We start from the raw sequence: 21,061 nt of genomic DNA, 5'->3' as shown, positions 1-21,061 counted from the left end.
ACAAGGTGCCAAGGGTAGACCTATACCATTCTTAAAGCCTTCTTAAAATATATAAAAGATGAAACAGAAGAAGAAAAAGAGTTTATTGGTGGCATCTAAAGTAGATTCAAACGATCTGTCACGACATTACAGCAGCTAGAATTAGAATATAAGCTCCATTTGATAGAAATATCACAAAACTATAAACATAATGCATCATCATCTTAATGGTTGTTTTGATACACAATTTCATGATACTACAGATTGATCATGCAATAGATCAGTTGTTTCCTCTAGCTCGTGGCAGGATATAAAGGAAGCAGGAATCAGGGATAAGAATCAAGTAAGAAACAAGCATGTTGAAAGTTGGTTACTTAGACTCTCGGTCTCTCCTATTCTTAGAAATCATAACCAAAGGCCATGGTCTCACAACAGTGATAACCTCACAGCATATATGAAATTATGAATAATGCAAACTGGGAATTTCAGTAGCACTATTACTATTAAAATCATCTCTAAATGGGCCAAAAAAGAAAATAAAGACAGTAAATAAAGAAAATAATATATCTATTTTAATATGTCTCGATGGAATTGTTTTAAATTTGGAAATTACTTTCCTAAAGGAATCCAATCTTCATATTGACATTAAATCAATAAATTAATATAACATAATATATTTGAATGGAAAAGTTTGAAGTAAACCAGATTAATTGATGCCAACTCTACGGTTTCCTATATAACCCAGAGCTTGTAATCAGCATACATTTTTGGCAAAAAGGTAAGCTATAAATTTTTGACAGAAAAGTAAAATACTCTTTAATTACAAGAATTATCAGCAATTATTATGTATAAGAAACGAACCCTTTCTAGACGCTGCAATAGAGCAGTCTTGAATTGACGAACACCACGTCCGCTTGAAGTTGGATCTAGTCTATGAGCCTTTTCAAACGCATAGAACCGACCTACTCAACAAAAAAATAATAATTGACAGTTAATTCAAATTAATGTAAGGAACAAATATAATATTATGATGTGCATATCTTCATGTACAATCCACATGATTGACTAAATAAACTTAAAACTTGCTCAATATCCAGGGACGTTGCATAAAAAATGAGCAGCAACCATAGAATAAGAAAAAGGAAAATGATTTATCCTGTAAAGCAGTTAGTAGAGTTCCTAATTAGGAGATAAAAGAACCTTATAAGTTCCTACACCTCATTTTTATTCCATGAGTTATCTGCTAGATAAAATACAATAAATAAATGAATCCTACCAAATTATTCAAAGAAAGAAAGTCTGTGTAGCGAGAATTTTGAGAGCATCACAAGTTATTTGGTTCAACCAGCATACGTAAAATTGATGGGCATACCACCCGTAATAGATTGTTTAAGTTCTTCATGCATATGGTCCAGCCATATTTCCTAGTAAGAGATACATCAGCATGTGAGATTCACACTTCTTTGTCATTAAGGGGATACCCAACGTAAAACCAGTACCTGATGTAGTCAGTATAGAATGGAAGGGATTGATAATAGTTCTCCTATTGTGATATTAAACGGAACAGTGAGTTCTTCAATAAACTGATAAATAAAAACAAAAAACACTTTCTTTTAATAAAAGAATCACATAGAAAACACCAAAGCTAGAAGCACCTACTATGCAGCCAAAGAAGAAGAGAAAGAGTCCCTGTAACTATATAAGAACATATGTGGCCAATTTTTTAAGTGAAATCTAAAAATATAGGGGGGAAATTAATAAATTCACAAGATCAAACCATAACAACTCAGCAAAGGTCAACAAATGAGTGGTTATATGTTACAACTTTAGTAGTCATAACCACTGTGGTTATATGGACATGACTTAGGAAGAACTCATGCCTAACAAGATGAAATTCACAGCTTGTGGTAATTAAGAGTTTAAAACCCTTTGTAGGAAGCAAACCAAGTAGGAAAGTACAATATGCAAGGATTCCCAAGTTCTCGAACGTAGAAAATATAGACCTATATGCTCAACTAGAGAGAGGAAGTGATCTTCCAACATAGCTAATACATTATGAAAAGGCTGAAATATAATGCTGAAGGGTTTTCAAAGACTTGAAGGCAATGATGCAATCATATTGCCTCAAACCTTAGCAACTTACAAGAGCAGAGGCATGACCAACTTGAGAAAAAAACCTAATGGCAACCTTGTGGTGCTTGCATATGGTTCAGACATTCAGGAGTATTGAGAAACCTGAGCCTTGAAAAGGCTTCATATTGTATCCTCTATTACGCCCATGTCAACCCTTCATAAAAATCATAGAAGTTGCTAAATGCATAAAAAATTGCATGTGATGTTTAGAATATATAGAAATAAAAGAATAGTGAAGCGTTAAAGGGGAGAGTATGGCCAAATCCATATCTTAAGTTCCAAAGACAAGAAAGACAACAAATTACAGCAACACGCAATAAGTGTGCATCCTGGTGGCAAGGTGGAAAATATATTAATGGTGGAAGATGGATAGCTGATGGGAAGGAAAATATTTGGAAGATAAAAGAGTATATTACTCTATTTACATGGCAAACTCTAGAGCTAGGATTGAGAATAGTTCTCACAGTAGACAAGCAACACTTACAAGAATTGAGCTGAAATTGTTGGACTTCTTATGCTATTTTGACAAAGGAGGGAATATGCTTTAAAAGATTGTGTCTTCTTTTCTATTGGGCCACTAATAAATAAAGATAAATAAATCAATGATTGTGGTACTTAACACATCAAAAAGGACTGGCTCTCCCTGAAACATTGAGAATGTCTGTCAGCCCAGAGTCCCTTTTTTTTGGAGTGGCTATGTACTGTAGTTGTCCTTTATAAGTAGTTTTTTAGACCTACTCTAAATGGAGAGTTTTGTATAGATGGTGTTGCCAAAATATATCTCATTGAGGAGAATAAATGCAATCAAATTAAGTAAGAAAAATGGCAAAAATTCAAATTTCTGATTTCTTTCTGAAAGAATGATTTTAGACACAAAAATGTGATATCCAGAGATAGACCCACCAGGTATGGGTTATGACTTGAGATAGTACACCTAAGAACACCTTCTGTGTACCTCTTTCCCATGTTGTGCTTGGCCTACATGATTTCCAAGCATAAGTCATGACGATAATGATATCTAAGCTTACAACCATTTCTGCCATGTGACACTTGGGACTTATTGTGCATCCTGGTGAATCTCCAATATGGTAGAGAACCATTATAGACAATGGTGACAACATGACAGGTCATCACACCTCCAAGATCCCACAACACCTTGCAGAATTGAAATGATTAATGTTGTTGTGTGATTGTCTGCGAATTAGATGAGGATACCAAATATTTGAGAGAGGGAGTTTGTGATACTCAAATAATCTCACATCAGATGTGGGCTATAATTAGAGATAGTATATCAGTTACTACCCTCCCCCAAAATACATGTTTTGAATACTCTTCTCGAGGGTATGAAAAAGTAAAATAAAAGACAATGATATTCATGTCAATGAAATTAATATTAGCCCTTTGACTAATAAGTGACTTAGTAACTGATAAAACTATAGCTTGGTTTTTAGTTAGCAAGGTAAAAGTCAAAAAAATAAAAAGAAATTATAATGCAATGGAATTAAGCAAGAAGCAAAGACGACAATAAAAAAGAGAGACCATTATATCTTGGAAGTTATTCCAAGTCCTATTATTTATCAAAAAGCATCCAAAAAAGTTCCCTTGGTCTACATTCTTTATTTTGTTCACGATAGTGGAAACAACATTTTACATAACCATGTTTGAGGATCCAGTTTTCCTCCTTAGAATGTTGTCACTAATATTGCCTTTTAATGATACTGAAATAAAGCATGGATGTATGCTAACCTAGAGAAAACATTAGCCTTTGGTTAAGCTATTAACATAAGCTTATTCTTGTTCATGGTCAAATTTGCTAAGCCAATTTAACCAAAATGATATGAAGATTTAGATGTTCCTATGATCTACTAAGTACTAACAAGATCTACTCATAAACCAGCAGATGATAGAATTTGGACAAAATATTCAGCCTTGCATAGTATTATTATCAAAACCAGACCAAAGTGGCAGGTAACAAGGGAAATCATGGGTTCGCTTCAGTCCAGTCCTATCAATAGATTAGGTAAGTCAAAAAAAAAAAAAAAACATTTTGAACCAGTTAACATGGTCAAATCCTTAATCAACCAGTGGGGAAGGAAGAGAAGAAGAGCAAAGGAAGGAAAAAAAGGAAGAGTAAGGAGGCGAAAAGGAGTGAAGGAAGCAAGAAAAGGAGGAGGAGAAAAAAGGAACATGGGAAGGAGACAAAGTAGGAGAAAAGAAGATGGGAGCAAAGGAAAGGAGGGAGAAGAGTCTGAGAGGAACAAAAAGAGGAGATAAGAACATAAGACGAGAAGGAAAGATATGAAGGAAGAAGAAAAACAAAAAAAATGAAGAATATAATATATTATTTGAATTTTTTTATATTAAATCTATAGTTCGACCAATTGAACCACCAGTCAGACCAATGAGTCGGTGATGCAAACCTTGACAGTCAAAAACAGGTCTGTTTTTAACTACTACATCATACAAGATGGTTAACTCGAGGGTTGGGGGACATGCAGAACAACATACTGAAAGAGATTAAAAGGTCAAAAAGTTGAAATTTCAGTTAATTGTTTCGTGGTGTACAATGAATCGGTTGGTACAAGAGTTACCAGGACAAGAAGTTGTTGATTACACTCATGGTCTGAAACAATTCCATCATTTCTAATCATCTTAAGCACCTACCAAACAAACGCATTACCATGCCAACAATTTTAATATCAGGAGGGCACCCAAAATTTGACAATGCACATCAATGTTTCTAGCTTCTTGAGAGCATGCGTGCACAGCATCATCAGGGCCATGCTGATAACAATCTGGCTAACTTTTGCTGTTACAAGCACTTCCTTTTTATTGTAATTTTCACTTTAGAATCCTCTGACTAGTGAAGTCCCAAACTAAGATGTGTTGCTTTCATGGAGTCCAAATCAAACCTTCAGAGGAAAGGTTTGTAATTAAGGGTGCAAACAACGAAACCTAAAACACATGGATTTCTGCAGTTATCAAGATCAATCTTCATTTATTACAACAATCAGTAAGGCTCTGGAAATAAGGAAAAGCAATTTTCGGTGGCCTGCGAATCAATCTTTTTTGTTTTAAGGTAGTACACCAGAACAGGCAAGAAGCTTGCAGCAAACACAGAACCAGTAAACCCACATAAACCGCAAAGCACAAACCAAAGGAACTATAGCTATTTCAAGGCAGAGTAACAGTTAAAACTTAAAAGGCCCATCAGCGGATTCCCATAAAGATGACCAAGATTCCAAGAAATTGAGCAACACGAGGTGGGGGGGACTCACAGAGATAAGCGACTCGGCGGTCTTCCTGCTCGACCTCGTTGGCCACGCGGAGGATGGGGGCGATGTCGTCCAGGGAGGATGGCACGACCTCACTGTCGAACATCGACTCTCCAAGGTTGCCGGCCGTCTGCGTCCGGAGTATCTGCCGCGCTGGCGGCTGCTGCGCCCCTCTTCGAGAGGAAGCCATCTCCTCCAACCCTCACCACCACCTCGCTTCAGCTTCCGCTTACCCAAGACTAGCAATCGAAGTCATCATAGTGCAAGAAAGGACTCAAAAGAACGAGACTCGAACCCGAAATCGAGCGGGAGCTTACCGATTTCTTCCCTTGGAGGAAGACGATCACAACGATCCCCACCGTCTCGCTTGCGCCTTCACTCCCGCTTCCACTTCCCCATGTCTAGCAATTAAAGTCGTCATAGTGTCAAACCCGAAACCAAAGGAAACATCATCAAGAACCAGCAGAAGATTACCAGATTCCTTTTTCGGAGGAAGACGATCGCGGATCTGAGAATTCCACACAGACAGAGCAAGCGAGTGGAGAATATGGTGTGAGTTGACGCTACCGAGGTTTTCTTTTTGAGGGAAACGATGGAGAGGGGGTGAATGGAGAAAGGGAGAACGAAAAAGAAAAAGGCACGACGCCGACAGAGAGGAGGGGAGAGTGGTGAGGAGCAGGCCAACAGAAAACAAAAAAAGGGAGCCGATCTGCTGATTATTTACGACAACGCCATTAGTAAGTCGTAACGGTCGTTTTCGGCTGAGGATTCCATTTTGCGCAGCCGTCGGTTACATGGAATTATTTGTTTTCTTTTAACCATACGAAAAAAGAAATATATTATTTGTTTGAAACTATTTATTCGAACATTTGTGGTAATTATTAAATCAGCACACCAAAGAGGAGCTCGAAAGGTAAAAATGATCGAAATGATCTCGAAAAGTTAGCTAACTAGTCAACTAAAATCCTTTCGATATTGGAGCTAAATAAAGTATAAAGATATGTGAAAGAAGAATATTTATTTACATGGCATATCATATAATTTTCAAAATACTCTGGATAAGTAAATATATTTTAATAATATTTAAAATATTTTAAAGAAATGATCTCTCACTGTTCAAAGTATCAATCGAAGTTATTGAATGAGACTCAACATGGATCTTGGCATTCCTTCACTTAAGAGTTGGCTCCAATCCCACCGGTTGATGTTATGATATGGTTTATCATATCATATACTTTTCAAAATACTCTAGATTAGTAAATATATTTTAATAATATTTCAAAATATTTTAAAGAAATGGCCTCTCGTTGTTTAAATTATCAATCAAAATTACGGAGTGAGACTCAACGTGTATCCTTAGCATTCCTTTACCGATGTTACGATATGGGTTAAGTTAGAATATGAGTAATCTCTTATTTGTCTTTCGATCACGTGAAGGATTTTAATGTATGACTTTGATTGAGAACCGGTCTTTGTTTAATAACGAGACACCTACACATTGTTCGGAAGCAACATCTAACTTCACGACTTTTTTCGAGAACTAAATCGTAACTCTTGTAAAAGAACACCCTAATATGGTCTGCTGCTCTATGCCTCTATGCGCCATGTCTTAATTCAGGAAAATGAATTAGCACTACAAGTAGTTATATAATTTTAACATTTTCTTTCTCTTTCAAGAAAAAATTTGTATTCTAATCGATTATTTTGCGCTATGTTCTTATATCGGTAGTTATCTTGTCATTATCCGACTTCTTAATATACAAGTTCTATCTATCATATCTCATATGTCACATGTCTCAATTACAAGAACCATGTGATGCAAGATGAAGCCTTATTTTATAATACAAGAACTATGTATATTGCTGGATAGAGGAATAATCAAATTGTAATGAGCAAATTCTAAAACAAAAATTCTAAGTTTTCAATTTTTTTCTAACATAGCTTTTTTTATTCTCTGTATTATTTTGGCATAGTATTCATTATTCTTTTAGAGATGATATTATCCCAAATCATCATCTTATCATTAGCTTTCGTCCTTCAACGTCGCCTCTGCCCCATCACGTTACGTTGTAAGCCATCTCCATTACAACAAGACTCTTCCATCCTGTGTGTCGCCTCTACTCTCCTCCTCCTACCTCCATCCTATATCCCTTCATAGATAAACAAGGGATGATAAGATAATAGTCATAAAAGGTGAAGTTATAAGAGGGTAACGGAAGAGGCACAACAACTTTCCTTTGACATCGCGTCGTTGTAATTTTCCTCCCTCCTTAACATCGACAATCACCTCTACATATCGTCCTATAAACAGCCCTTTCCTTCCTAGGTCTTTCACCTTCACTTATCTCATCGACTACCATAATCATATTATCTCTATATTCATCCCCATGATTATCTCACCCGCTACCCCTCATACAACTCTACATCCATCGATGGTTGCCTTATTACCTCATGCTCACCTTGCATCCTCATCTTCGACATCAGCATAAGAAGAACATTTGAAGGGAGCAAAAGGATGAAAGCAAATGGAGGGAAGTGGAGGCAATGAGTGCGACGAAAGGTCTCACGATGGCAAAAGCGATATAAAACGTAGCACGATGAGGCAAAGATGAAGAATGAAAACAGCTATAGTAAGACAACGATATGGAGGAGGTCAAAATGAGGCGAAGGCAATGACAGGTGAGGTAGAGAACAAAAATAATTTTATATTTAGAAAAATAAAAGATGATTTGCAAGAATAACATAAGATTCTAAACTTAGAGTTTAGTTTAGAGAATTATTTGATTATAAAAAATCTAAATTCTTTTAGGAAAATGAATAATAAAATAATTAACTAAATTTGAAATATGGATGATATATGATAGTGGATCAATGTTTTCGAGAAATAATTCTGTACAAATTCAGATTAAAAAAGATTATACTCGATCATGTTTTGGAAAAACATTTCATATCAAATAGTTAATATTATTTTCACTCAAACCCCAACATCTGTAAAAGCAAGGATATTTTAGTAAAAGAATAAGCCAACCTGGGGCTACTGTTTTGGGCCCCACGAGGAGACCCAAGCAGTGGTCACGTGCCCCAAGCCCCAATGGCTCGTCAAAAAGAGCGCCAACTATTCGAACACCGTGCGCCTATTCTGACGGCCAAGCTTTCGGTAGACCCCGGAGACTGACATTGTTGTTACGAATTGGCAATTGAGCCATTTGAAGATATGACATATTAAATGTCTCTGTCACTTACGCGTTGTTCTCATCTGCCTCGCTCTGCTGTGTACATCAGCAACTTTGTTCAAAATTTCAGAAAAGTCAATCCTAATAACTTTCCACGAGCTCGTGCCGACAAGTTTCTCGGTGTCAATTGAACACGATTGATTCCAAGTCAATCATAAATGTTTACGTATTTCATTACGTAGTTGAATGATCATGAGTGTCAACACATGATCATCCCAAAAACCAATCCGTATGGTTGGTTGGAATGAATAGTCACTAGAAATACGAAAATTGAAGATACAATAGAATACTCCTTCGGACTTGAGATAACCAAGGTTTGATCTCGATTATCAAATCAACATCTTGATAGTCAAGAAAATAGAATACACCATTAACTGGCATCTTTATAAAATTTAACGGTTGACATCTCCGATTCCCAATCGATAATGGGTTTAATACATCATTACTAGACTTAAGGTTGTTGGGAGACTCATCCAACCTGATTAATTGTTCTTTGTTGTTTAAGAAAAAAGATTTACTTTAACTGTTTAATCACTTTGAATCTAACAACATAAATCAGATTTACATTTTTATTCAAAAAGCCAATCATGTTGATGAATGATACGTAAGTGACGAGAATAATAATGGCGACAAGACTCGGCCTGACGTCAACTACCTCAGATGACGCCTCACGTCTCGATTGACCCGACAGCACCTGATCAAACGAACCAGAACATCGGTCGAGACGCACTAACGTCCTGCTCAGGCTCAATCCTTCACGCCATGCCAACATCAGTGTCAGACGCTACCAGAAGTACAAGCTTGCCCCCTGCAAGCAGGCACATCAGGAAACAGTAAGCTTCCCTATAAATACCCTCACATTCTGAACGGGATGGTGGAGGCAGACAGAGGGAACGAACAAACCCCCTTTACCATCCACTGACTTGATCGTCGGAGGGGTCGGGTCGAGCTCTCCCGATCCGACCTGTGTGCAGGTGCGAAGACGGAGGCCTCCCGCTGGACGCCCAGGCGAGGAGCCCCCTCTCGGAGAAAACGGCGACCCCGTCCCGATCGGACCACTGCAGCCGACCACCTTAGCGGTCTCCAGGGTCGTCCCGGAAAGATCCCCCATCGTCCGGATCCGAACCAAGCCGCGTCGACCCCGAGACGACGACTTAAGGTTGTTTACACTATCAGTACGTATTTACATCACCAGCTACTCAAGGCTAAATCGGGATATGTTTCGTTGTCAATAATTGATTTGGAAGGGGAACAGCATCCTATTTAAAGGAAGTCAATCAGAGTGGAGGTCTAGCGGAAGCGATACGTTAACGTAGCCATCATTGACACGGCAGCCATGACGTGGGTATGTGTCAAATACACACAAGTCAAGTGGATGGTGACGGTGCATCGACAGCCTTTCGGCCATCGCTAAAGTCCGTGCTTTGCCCACCCGTCTCTTTTCTTTCTTTTTTCCTAACGTTTTATGACTCAGCTGGCGCCGCCTTCGCCATCGGAGGTAGAGACGAAGAGACGCCACGACGGACCCTTCTACCTTAAGCTATTCTTTTTATGAGATGACACATTGTTCGTCTCCGCTTTCACCCCCTCTTGCTTCGTGCTCTACGATATTTTATTCTACACATTCGAATCTACCTTTTTGTCCCCTTTTGTTTTGTTTCATTTTATGTTTTTTTTTTTTTTTATCGTTTTGGCAAGACCGTGGAAACTGACTAAGCAAACATCTCAAAATAAACAAAAGGAGTGAACTCTTTACCTCGAGTAGGAGAGTTACTTTGTCGACAGCTTTTTGCAGTCCGTCCATATAGGCCATAATGTACCCATCCCAAATTTATTAAGAACCTGAGAGAGCAAGACAGTCGAGATTCCTCAGATTTAGCTGCTTGCAAACATTAGTGATACAGAAAAGTATAGCTTGCATACATAAACTGGCCGACCAAAGAGATACAGAAAAGCTAGGTTAGTCAGTTGATGAGAAATTGAAATTAATGAACTTATCAGAAGATGAGTGTGAACAATATTAATGTAGCAGACTACAGCTAGTTAAGTCACTCTCATCCCAAGGCAGTCCTGCAATTAGCACATTATTTCTGATCTCCTCTATTATTTATGATCCGTTTCAACTATTTTATACGATTTGCTAAAAGGATAATGCAATTAGCACGTTATCCGTACTCACAAAATTTGGGAATGCACGTGCCTCGTTATCGAAGAAGCTTTATTAGCTAGCTTTAGCTTGAATACGTTAACGTATTGTTGTTGCTACGGCTGCGACGACGACGACTACAGCAGAGGAGAAACAACAGAGGAGGAAACTGTAACAGAGAAGGAAATGTGGGGTAGTGCTAGTGAGCGCAGCACTAGAGACATCACAATGGAAGGGAACATACATTGGTGCAGAATGACAGTGGAGAAGACAGTTGCCGTTTTGTCACGGACAAACTTCTAAACATGATGTTTGATGTAATGCTTATGTATGTCCGTGTCTTTCGGTATGTTCATGCTTTGTACAGCATGTAGAGGGACGACCGAAGGCTTAATAGTCTCATTTTAGTTAGGTTGGTGGCCGCTTTAGGCTTGTAAATAAATGTTGTGTCATGTGGACACGTGTGAGAGATTTTCGGTCCGTAATGAATCATTTTACCCTTTGTTGTGCAACTGTTCAGAGCTTGTAAAGTCTATTTGTAATTTGCATTGTTTATGAAGTGTTTTCGGAGATGTTTGCTTGTGGATCCTGAATGAGACGTTTTCTCTAACCCGTTTCTCTCTTTTGTGGGTCCTAAGGGACATGAGAGGCTTCGGGGAGGCTAACATTTGCGGACGGACACGCAAGGGTGCCGCACGACTTAGGAAAAACCAGCTAAGTCCGTGACAGATGGTATCAGAGCGGGACAAGCACTCATAGAAACACTTAGCATGCAAATGTGGGGGACCTAGCGGGGCTGCGTTGAGGGCAGTCAGCACACGCGCGATCGTTTGGGGGAAAACGAGCATGGAGATGTAGGGAAAAGGAGTCGCTCAGAGGAGCGGGCATCTAACATTGACATTCAGAAGAATGACCAAGCGCAAGAGGCACCACGAGAACAAGCAAGCTTGGAAGAATGCGGAGCACATAAAGGTCGGGATGGCTGAGTTTGAGCTACGGCTCAACGTTGATAACCATACTTGATGGTGCTCAAGACAAGCGAGGCGCTTGGTAAAGGATGAGACCATGCAAGGTGGAATGAGTTGCTCAACGACCAAAAGAGTTATGCAAAGCTCACAGAGGTGAGGGGACTTGCTAACTCGAAGAATTTGGTACTCATGCATGGACTTGTATGCGGACGATGGAATGTTCGTGGCCATCCCAAGGTGATCGAAACTCGGCGCCATAGAGCATTGAAACTTTCTCTTCGGCATGTGAAGGATACGTCCGTAGGAGGCTGAAGTGTGCAATGAGTTCAGCATGTTGCTAGGCCTTGAGTGGTGCAACGGGGGCTGTATTGATGTGGAGTCGCAATCTAGCAAGTGCGTTTGTAGGAGGCAGAAAAAATGCACAGTTTGTTCAGTAGATCAGAGTAGTCCAAGGGGATGGTGGTCTCCGAAACGAAGAGAGATGTTGCTCCAACAGGACAGTTATCTTGGAGGGATAAGTCTCGGCTCTCCAGAGGGAGAATCATGTGGGATGGACCTCACAAGTTGAGGAGGAGTACCTCAACAAACAACAACTCCACGAAGCTCAATGGACTGAGCAAGCGGCGAGGAGTTGTCGCATGATCTCGCTCGAGAGAATTCATTGGTGGATGCATTGCGAGATCAAGTGGGGGAGCAACCTAAAGTAACTTAAATGAAGGCATACTTGGAGTCGATGTGGAGATCGGACTCAAGGGAGGGCTGACCCGTGGAATGGTGGGCACGAGGGCCACAATCGACTCAATGCAAAAACGAGGAGCGGAGCAACTTGGGCGTAACTTGGCGAAGTACCCAACCCGCATGAAGGGAGCCAGCATAGAAGTTGGAACATGGAGCAGAGGCACAGTGCTTTCCTTAGACAGAGGTCAAGGACATGAACTCTTGCAGAGGCAAGAGTAGGATCATATTGTTCCATGGGTCCTTCATTCTGACGGAGCGGACTCATCTTGCATGGTGCCAAAGACGAAGGGAGCTTCGAGGCACATGCACCTTATCTCGGAGAAGCATTTGAAGGAGGAACTAAGGCGACTCAATTTGCGGAGGCGAAGTTGGGTACAGAAGGCCTTAGCACGGGGTAAGAGGACGCAGAGGTGGGTACTCTTGAAGAATATGCCACAGTGTCGCCATTCGAGTTGCTATGAAGGAAGCGGTGCGTAGTGGAGATTGTACTGGTAGGGGCAGAGGCCCAGGATCCAGACAATGGTGCACAAATTACAATGAAGTCGGTGGACTTCGGGAGCTACTAGGCGACGGACTGTTCTAGAGCGGTGCTTCATCTAGGTGTGACCCAAGAGTGGGTGGATGAAGGTCGATTGCCAAAGGAGTGAACAAAATCGAAGGTGGAAGAGACTCTGCGATGTATTGGCAGAGGCCACACATGGAGGGTTCACAATTCGAGTTTATTCCACAAGGATCAGAATGTAATGGAGATATCACCAGGAGGCGACATGGTGCAGCGGATCGTGGTGGAACAGTTCGTGGCAATGTGACACACACGACATAGTCCCGGGAGGGACTAGATCATATGGAGGTATGATCGGGAGCTACTGGGAGCTCCACTTCGGTGAACAACACAACGGCAAGAAGGGCTATGGATTCAAGGAGTGAAGGCCATGGTACCGCAGAGGCGGGTCTTCCGTGCGTGCATCGAATTTTGCATCGGATGAAAACCTTGGTCATCAACATATGGGGGCTGGGTTCCATCAAGGGAAAAGTTCGAATGCAAGTACCAGTGACCCCCATGGGAGGGATTTGATCATACAGAGGTATGATCGAAGCAGCTGGAGAGTTGGACTGCTTCATAGCTCATATTCGCTTAAGGGAGCCCGGCATGTCAGAGGACAAGGTCGAGTAAGCGAACGTTGCTACCAAGGAAGCTAGGGAGAACAGAATCGGTGCAAGCCCTATAATGCGATGGCAGAGGCCATGCATGGGAGTTACAGTCTGTCTTTCCATCGACCAAAAGAGAGCTACTTGTAGAACATAAAGGTATTGAAGCAGGGGGTCGAAAGGGGCGAGGAAGCGACGACGAGTCCAGAGGGACTTAGCTACCCAAAATCAAGCATCAGTTGAAGGGAGGTGGACTCAGAGGAGTGCCATGGAGACATATCTACTGATCGTGAAGAAAAGGGATGCAGATGCGAGGCGACGGATAGTAGGGCCATGGGCATGGCAGCGCCATGGTACCGCAGAAGCGGGACTTCCGTGAAAGTCATTGATCTCTTGCTCTCATGGAGGGAGAGCGCTTTGTCGTGAAAGAGGCCGAGGAGGTGGAGCATGCGGAGGCAAACTCCAAGTACCGAGACAAGGCTGAAGGGCAGAGGCCAAGGAACTTCGTAAGACCGGTGTCAACGAGCTTCTCATCGCGATAGCCGAAAGTGAAGGACTTCGGGTCAGGCAAGAGTGCATGACCAAGGAACGAAACAGACAGTACGCGGTGTTGTACCTTCGCTACTCAGTGGAGTAGGCGACAGGGTTGATGGAGAAGACGGTACAATCCCAGAGGCGACCAAACATATGAGAGAATCACTCCAAGTTGGGGTGAAAACTTCCTGCATTCTAGAAGTTCGATGGCATTGATAAGATGAATCACAGTAACTAACTCAATGCAAGGAGTGCAAACACTTCAACTGCTTCAGAAGTGTGAGCAAAGAGCAAGCGAAGGCTAGTAATCAGCTCGATGCATGGAGTACAACCTCGAGGAGGCGGGCGGAGTCAAGTAACCTTTGTCTTCTCAACCCTTAAGAGAATGAACGAAACCGAGTACCCCAATTCTCTTATCTATCCAGTAGAGGAGCTCTGCACAAGTTCAAAGACCTTTCGAAAATAATGGAAGATAATAGTTGTCAAATCCTCACCAACGGTGATCAGTGCTACTGAGAGTAGATTGTCCGCTTCATTTCCCAACGAAATGCCAATCGAAAGCGGAAGTGATGCGAACCTACTTGGATGTGACAACTACGTGAAAGAAGAGTCAATGAGCAAATTTTATGGAGGAAGGACCCAAAACTTCAGAAGTTTGCGAGACGATGCTCGTTAAAGCTCCAACAAGCATCCACCTAGTTCAAGCAGCATGAGACATTTGAGAGACTGGCGCAGTAAGGATGGTCTTTTACTTCATTTGGGGGATCCGCAGGAATCAACGAGGATCAACACAACTCAGCTAACCCCACACCAGAGTCGGAGTCATTGGTGAGTTGAAGCAACATAGCGGATTAAAGGTTCGACTACTCAAAAACAGTAGCGGAGAGCAGTTGGGAGCTAAGAGGTGCATTGTAGCTAGAGCAAAAGATTGAAGACTCAGCAAAGGCGATGAGTTGCAGTATCGACAATGGCTTCGACGAGGACGTCGAAGGAATAAGTGGGGGAGAATGTCACAGACAAACTTCTAAACAGGATGTTTGATGTAATGCTTATGTATGTCCGTGTCTTTCGGTTATGTTCATGCTTTGTACAGCATGTAGAGGGACGACCGAAGGCTTAATAGTCTCATTTTAGTTAGGTTGGTGGCTGCTTTATGCTTGTAAATAAAGGTTGTGTCATGTGGACACGTGTGAGAGATTTTCGATCTGTAATGGATCATTTTACCCTTTGTTGTGCAACTGTTCAGAGCTTGTAAAATCTGTTTGTAATTTGCATTATTTATGAAGTGTTTTCGAAGATGTTTGCTTGTGGATCCCGAATGAGGCGTTTTCTCTAACCCGTTTCTCTCTTTTGTGGGTCCTAAGGGACATGGGAGGCTTCGGGGAGGCTAACATTTGCAGACATAAACGCAAGGGTGCCGCACGACTTAGGCAAAACCAGCTAAGTCCGTGACAGTTTGCCGAGGAGGAAAGATTTATCGCACCGATGGCTTGACGACGGAGAAATAGTAGTAGAAAGCCTTTTCTTTTGCCGCTGGAGGTGAAGAAACAATAATGATGAGTCGACAACGAGAAAAAAGCTTGTTTTAAACAAGCGACTCTGATATCATGATGGAAAGAATAAAAAATAAGAATAAAAAATAAGAATAATTATTGAAGAAACTTTATTGAAATAGCTTTAGCTTGAATACATTAACATATCGCTCTCCTATTTATACAGATTATGAGAAAAAAAATTTCTCGATAGAATAAAAAAATTTTCTCAATAAAGTAGAGAGATTTCCTCGTTGACGAGGAAACATTGAAGGGGAAGCATCCTACATAAACCACATTAAGGAGATCAGGACATAATCACTAGTAAAATACTACTTGTGTTTTGAGCAATTGATGCCAGCTTGCCCAACATCTGGATGTCCTCTCCATAGTATCAAGTTTGCTTCTTGCCTAAGAATACTCGAAAAGGTAATCAATACTCCAGCAAGAGGTTCCAAGAAACCTGTGCATCACCTTCTCACTTGAGTTCCCGGCACGAGGGCAGAATTGCAGAAGAAATATTTAATGCTTGACAAATATCATCCATATCAAATTGATGAGGATTTGCGCATGACAGAAATGTGTTACACGCTGATGCTCCCGGGAGAGGCATCAGTTAAAGTGATGGCTAAAAAAGAGCATAGATCAGTATACCAACTAATGAATTCTTCAAAATACCTGACTATGCATGACCTCCTGTCCAGGCATACAGCAATATACATTCATATCAATAGCAATAGATACCCCAAGCTGTAAAAGCAAAATAGGTAAGTGCCACTGGCACAATATTCTTATTTAAAATATATAGACCATGACAAGAAAACAAAAACGTTCCTGTAGACTTCTAAACTACAGTCGAAATTTTCAAAGGCTGGAGTTAAAATCTTTTAGAAGGAAATAGATCTCCTTAATTCGTTCAGGTAATATCTCAGGCCACTGTCAGATCCCATATGCACTCAAGAGGTACTAACAACCATTAAAGACCTCCCAAGACAATTTCATGAACCAAATGAGAGCTAAATGAAATGTTGTATTGAGTATATAAATGTACAAGAAGGATCTTTAAACACTACCCGAAGATCAAGAAGTCCCTTCGGTATTTGTACAAAATTTTCAGCAACTATAAGCTAAAATTGAGATACATTGCTTTGTTTGTGTTGTGAAATAAATCATATCATATATTCATAAAATGATTTCAGCAAAATATCCATCACAAAGATGGAGCAGACACCTTCATCACCTAAATGCCCAGGGATATGATTAATAAGAAGTCGGTATTCAAGAGGAAGGAAGAAAAATGCTGCTCTCAATGCTCGACCCTGACATGAATGCCATGTCCTCTCTTGGATAGTGAGTAAAATGTGCAACATCAGGAGTTCCATAATGAAACATAATTTGCATTTATATTCTGGTGAAAATAATTATGACTTTTTATAATTCTCAATGATGGCAAAAGATGTAGGTAGCCGATCTCAAATAGTTGAAACTTATGATCTTGTTGTTAGTATTGTTGTTGTAGTTATATTCTGATTGAAACAACTAGAAGCATAATAAAATTTCTCAAATAAAACGCCAAGTTTCTCAATATACCACTTCTTTTGGATCATCATATATAACATTTTGAGATGAAAGCCATGATTAAAATGTGAATTTTGAACATTACGTATGTGAAGGATATATCACCAAGCAGATTGCAAAAAGGTAATCTAAGATAAATGTTCACCTTTAAGACAAGATCATGCCAGCAAGTTTCTGTTGCTATATCCAGATAACCATAAGGCATTCCAGCCTTGGATACACTTCAGTAATCAGTTAAAAATTAGGCATCCACCGGTACCTTAGGCAACTGAGAGTAAAATGTAGAGAACGTTACAATAACAGAACACAGTGATGACAGAATACAGAAGAGATGAGTCAGAAGATAATGAGTAACAGGACATCTGAAATCTTGCCTGGTTTTTCACACAGCAATTAGTAATTAATTCTGAATTGTAAAGCACACTAAATGCTGGTTTAGCTTTTTATCTTTTGATAGAGTTCTAGATGTACCATGACACACAACAATAAAAGTCTGAAGTAAGCACATGTGTCTGTTAACTCCTTAAGGTTTCCAACTTGGTTTCTATCCAAGACTCAGTGCTGATGCTGTAAGGACTCATAAAATCATGGAATCAACCACTGTAAGTATTTTACCGAGATCTCTGTGAACTGAGCTTATGAAAAAATTCTGTATTGGGAATATCCAATATTTTCTATTAAACATTGACTGGTTCAAGCTAAATCAGCTCTTTTTTATTGGGAAGATCCGGATGGACTCGAGTTGGCAAGCTAAGAAATCAGGGAGAATTACAGAAATAGATTAGAAGAGATCTAAAAAATGAAACCTTACATCGAGGCTTTGAGAGTGGATATTAATGAGTTCCAATTATTTTTCAATCGATTTCAGTGGAAAATGACATGATTTTCAGATAGTTTTGGCAAATTAAAGTTGTGGGGTTACACTAGTTGAAGTCGGTCCATTTTAGTTGTAACATATTGGCTTTAGTCAGCACATAAAAAAAAAACCATCGCTTTGACCAAAAACTAAAGCCAACATAAAATGTGAACAGTGAAGTTACTTAATTCAAATATAGTTCTAGAGTTCATCTCAATGTGCGACTTTGAAGTTTTCCATTGCACGTAGAGAATTCGGAATTCCTATAGCCAAACTTCAAATATAGTTCTAGAGCTCATCTTAATGTGCAGACTGTGAAGTTCTCAGTTGCTCGTAGAGAATTCCTATAGCCAAAGGAACTTTTGACTCTTCTAGCAGTCATCTAGGCTTCCTCACTTGTCAATGAGCATACTTCTGGTCCTATCAAGCAATCATCACATTAATAGTAGTCAAGATGCAGGACATTTGTAATTTTAAGAGACCGTCATGTCACAAAATACTTGAGCTAGGTGACTTCATTTTGCAGGGTTAGGCCAGCTTCCAGCACATCTTGAATAAAGAAAAAATCACCATCACTAGTTTCCTTTCCATGAATAGCAACTATAGTTCCTGTTGGAAAGAAAATGATGAATCATGTGGATAATGGAATTTGCATAGTTCACATACATACTAGTAAGATAAGTTTTCTTTTCCTAAAGCATACAGAACCTTCAAATATATGATGTGGAACCTGTTATGACATATAAAAGATCGAGCACACTTCCCATGAGTTTAGCTCCTCCATTATCATCGTCTGATAAAATATGATCATCAGGCTGCACAAAATTATGAGAGTTTGCTAGAGGAACTTCAGATCATTGAATATCAAATAAAATGGCAAAACAGAAGTTCAATCCAAGCAAAGATATATTTGTCAATATGGCTTGCACCGGGAATGGTGCTGTCGACTAAAATTTAACTCCTTATAGTATCCATCAAGAACAGTGTGCTTGAGTTTCGTATGATTGTAAATTGTTTAGACAATGATGCATTCTCTCTCTTATTCAATATCCTAAACTGTATTAACTGCAACAAAAAGATAAGTTAAGACTGAAAAACTAATATCATAAAATAATTCGTTTATGCTGAGATATATAGCCTAAAACAAAGATTCAAGAGAACCAAGATATCGACCTTATAAGGAAAGGCAGGACAGCCACATTGTACCTGCACACAGTCGCAAGCTATATGAGGAAATCTTATCTTCTATCAAACATTACATCAAAAGATGTAAAAAAGAAAAAACGGAAAGCGATTCTCACCTCATATACCCAACCTATCAAGAAAGAAGTCCACAAACGGTCAGTAATTAGAGAATCACCGCGGAGGCAGAGCTTCCGCTTGGGTACGAGAGAGTGAAGGGAATTCTTCATGTAGTACTGCTGTCTCTTGTACGGTTACCCGCGGATCTCACCTTTCGTCCAGCGATCGAACCAAGAAATCAAAGAAAAGAGTTTAACCCTAACTCAGAGGAGAATGGCCAAAATTTCACACGGAATAAAATGGACCGAATAGGGAAAAAACGAACGGGTCGAAAGATGGAGAAATCAGAGAGTACAAGATTCCTGTAGACGGATTGCTTCCTCCCGAAGAGCTTCGGGCTTCGCGGTTCTCCAAGTCGACTTCCATGCCGAGGAGACGAAAGCCGAGAAGGTTTTCGAATTGGAAGCGTCGCGTTCCCGCTAGCCTGCGATCGGTTATTTATAGTCCGCGGAAGATCGCGGATCGGCTTGCTGGATAAAACACCGAAGACGCTGTTGCTCTGCTCGTAGATGTTCGACGCGTGGCCCAAGAGGCTGGGCGAACGTGAGCTAATTCTCCTACATCGGTTTGGGGGCTCGCCCTGAATGGTGGCGTTGGCGGTTCAAGGCGACCCGACCCGGATGGCGAGGTTGTGAGATCACACGTACGAGATGAAACTGATCTATTATTATTCATCATCAAACTATTATGAACGGTGGAGATCACACTTGTGCCGACCATCATGAGCTAATTTATGGTCAAACGAGCTTGATCTCCTTTGTATGAATTTTTTGGGCTTTTCTCAAACAATGCGGCTATTTTTATTTTTTTTTAAGATGGTGCTCATATTCCTTGCACTCTTGTAAATGCCGCTCATCATCATCTATCACTATCGTCTCACTTACATTGCTTTTCACGGAGGGGGATTACAATAAGCTTTTACTTTTTCTTGGGCTCCACCATCACTTGCTCACTTTCATCCTTAGCATGCTCGACATCGATGCTTACTCGCTTTCCATCACTTTTGTCCATCCACTTTTACCCGTTATTGTTGCTTAATCAAATAATTAAATTAAGTCGTGAGGAGCTAGCAATGATGAGAACAACCGGTAAGAGCCATGGTAAATGTGAGGAGAGAGGTTTTTCATAGCAAAGGTGATGACTATTTTAGGAGTGTAAAATTATGAGTTAATTTGCATCGGACGATACTTAAGACAATAGACCGTATATAAGAGAGGAGGGAAGAGAAGCTTTCATCATGACCACTTCCTTCCTCTCAACCAAGGTTGACAATCATAATACATGAGAAGGGCCTAATAGTCGACGTGATAGAAGACGACAGGATAGAGACAGTTAATTGGTGACGATGATAAACAATATTTATGAAATTAACCTGCTTTAGATTAACAAAGTCCACGAATTATACTATGAAGTAGCAGATAAACCTCATTTGTGCAGCAGTGGCTAATTGTTTCTTGTGGTAAACAAACATCACATGCAAAACCACCGTAGGAAACTAGTAGAGAATAACCTTATTTTGTATTTTCTTATTTCTTCATAAATAATTGGTATCTTTCAAGAATTTTGTAGAAGCTCAAAGATGATGAAACTATCAAGTGCCATGAGAATCCCCGTTGTTGCGGCCACTCACATTTCTGC

The 21,061-nt window shown here is 40.2% G+C and overlaps 1 protein-coding gene and 1 long non-coding RNA gene across 5 annotated transcripts in view; both read right to left on the bottom strand.

The window, feature by feature from the left end:
• LOC135583437 (callose synthase 3-like) overlaps positions 1 to 6,026 on the bottom strand; it is a 58,662-nt gene extending 52,636 nt beyond the window's left edge. The window contains exons 1-4 of one of the 3 annotated variants that reach the window (XM_065120926.1): positions 5,862 to 6,026; positions 5,705 to 5,788; positions 5,391 to 5,626; positions 841 to 941 (exon numbers count right to left, since the gene is read on the bottom strand). In XM_065120926.1, coding sequence (XP_064976998.1) covers positions 841 to 941; positions 5,391 to 5,577 — 288 coding nt within the window. In that variant the 5' untranslated portion in view covers positions 5,578 to 5,626; positions 5,705 to 5,788; positions 5,862 to 6,026. The remainder of the gene's footprint in view (positions 1 to 840; positions 942 to 5,390; positions 5,627 to 5,704; positions 5,789 to 5,861) is intronic. The other 2 variants (XM_065120924.1, XM_065120925.1) reach the window with 2 other exon arrangements.
• Positions 6,027 to 15,842: 9,816 nt separating this feature from the next.
• On the bottom strand, positions 15,843 to 19,820 carry LOC108953625 (uncharacterized). Of its 2 annotated transcripts, XR_010488973.1 has the most exons (6): positions 19,719 to 19,820; positions 19,423 to 19,574; positions 18,830 to 19,327; positions 17,411 to 18,730; positions 16,366 to 16,437; positions 15,843 to 16,150 (listed from the first exon to the last, which is right to left on the bottom strand). It is a non-coding gene; the product is annotated as an uncharacterized LOC108953625 (long non-coding RNA). The 2 variants fall into 2 exon arrangements; XR_010488972.1 differs by having other exon boundaries at positions 17,411 to 19,327.
• Positions 19,821 to 21,061: the final 1,241 nt, after the last annotated feature.

This window comes from Musa acuminata, chromosome BXJ2-8, assembly GCF_036884655.1.
Source record: "Musa acuminata AAA Group cultivar baxijiao chromosome BXJ2-8, Cavendish_Baxijiao_AAA, whole genome shotgun sequence".
Lineage (NCBI taxonomy): Eukaryota > Viridiplantae > Streptophyta > Magnoliopsida > Zingiberales > Musaceae > Musa > Musa acuminata.
This window is presented reverse-complemented; position numbering and strand designations above follow the sequence as displayed.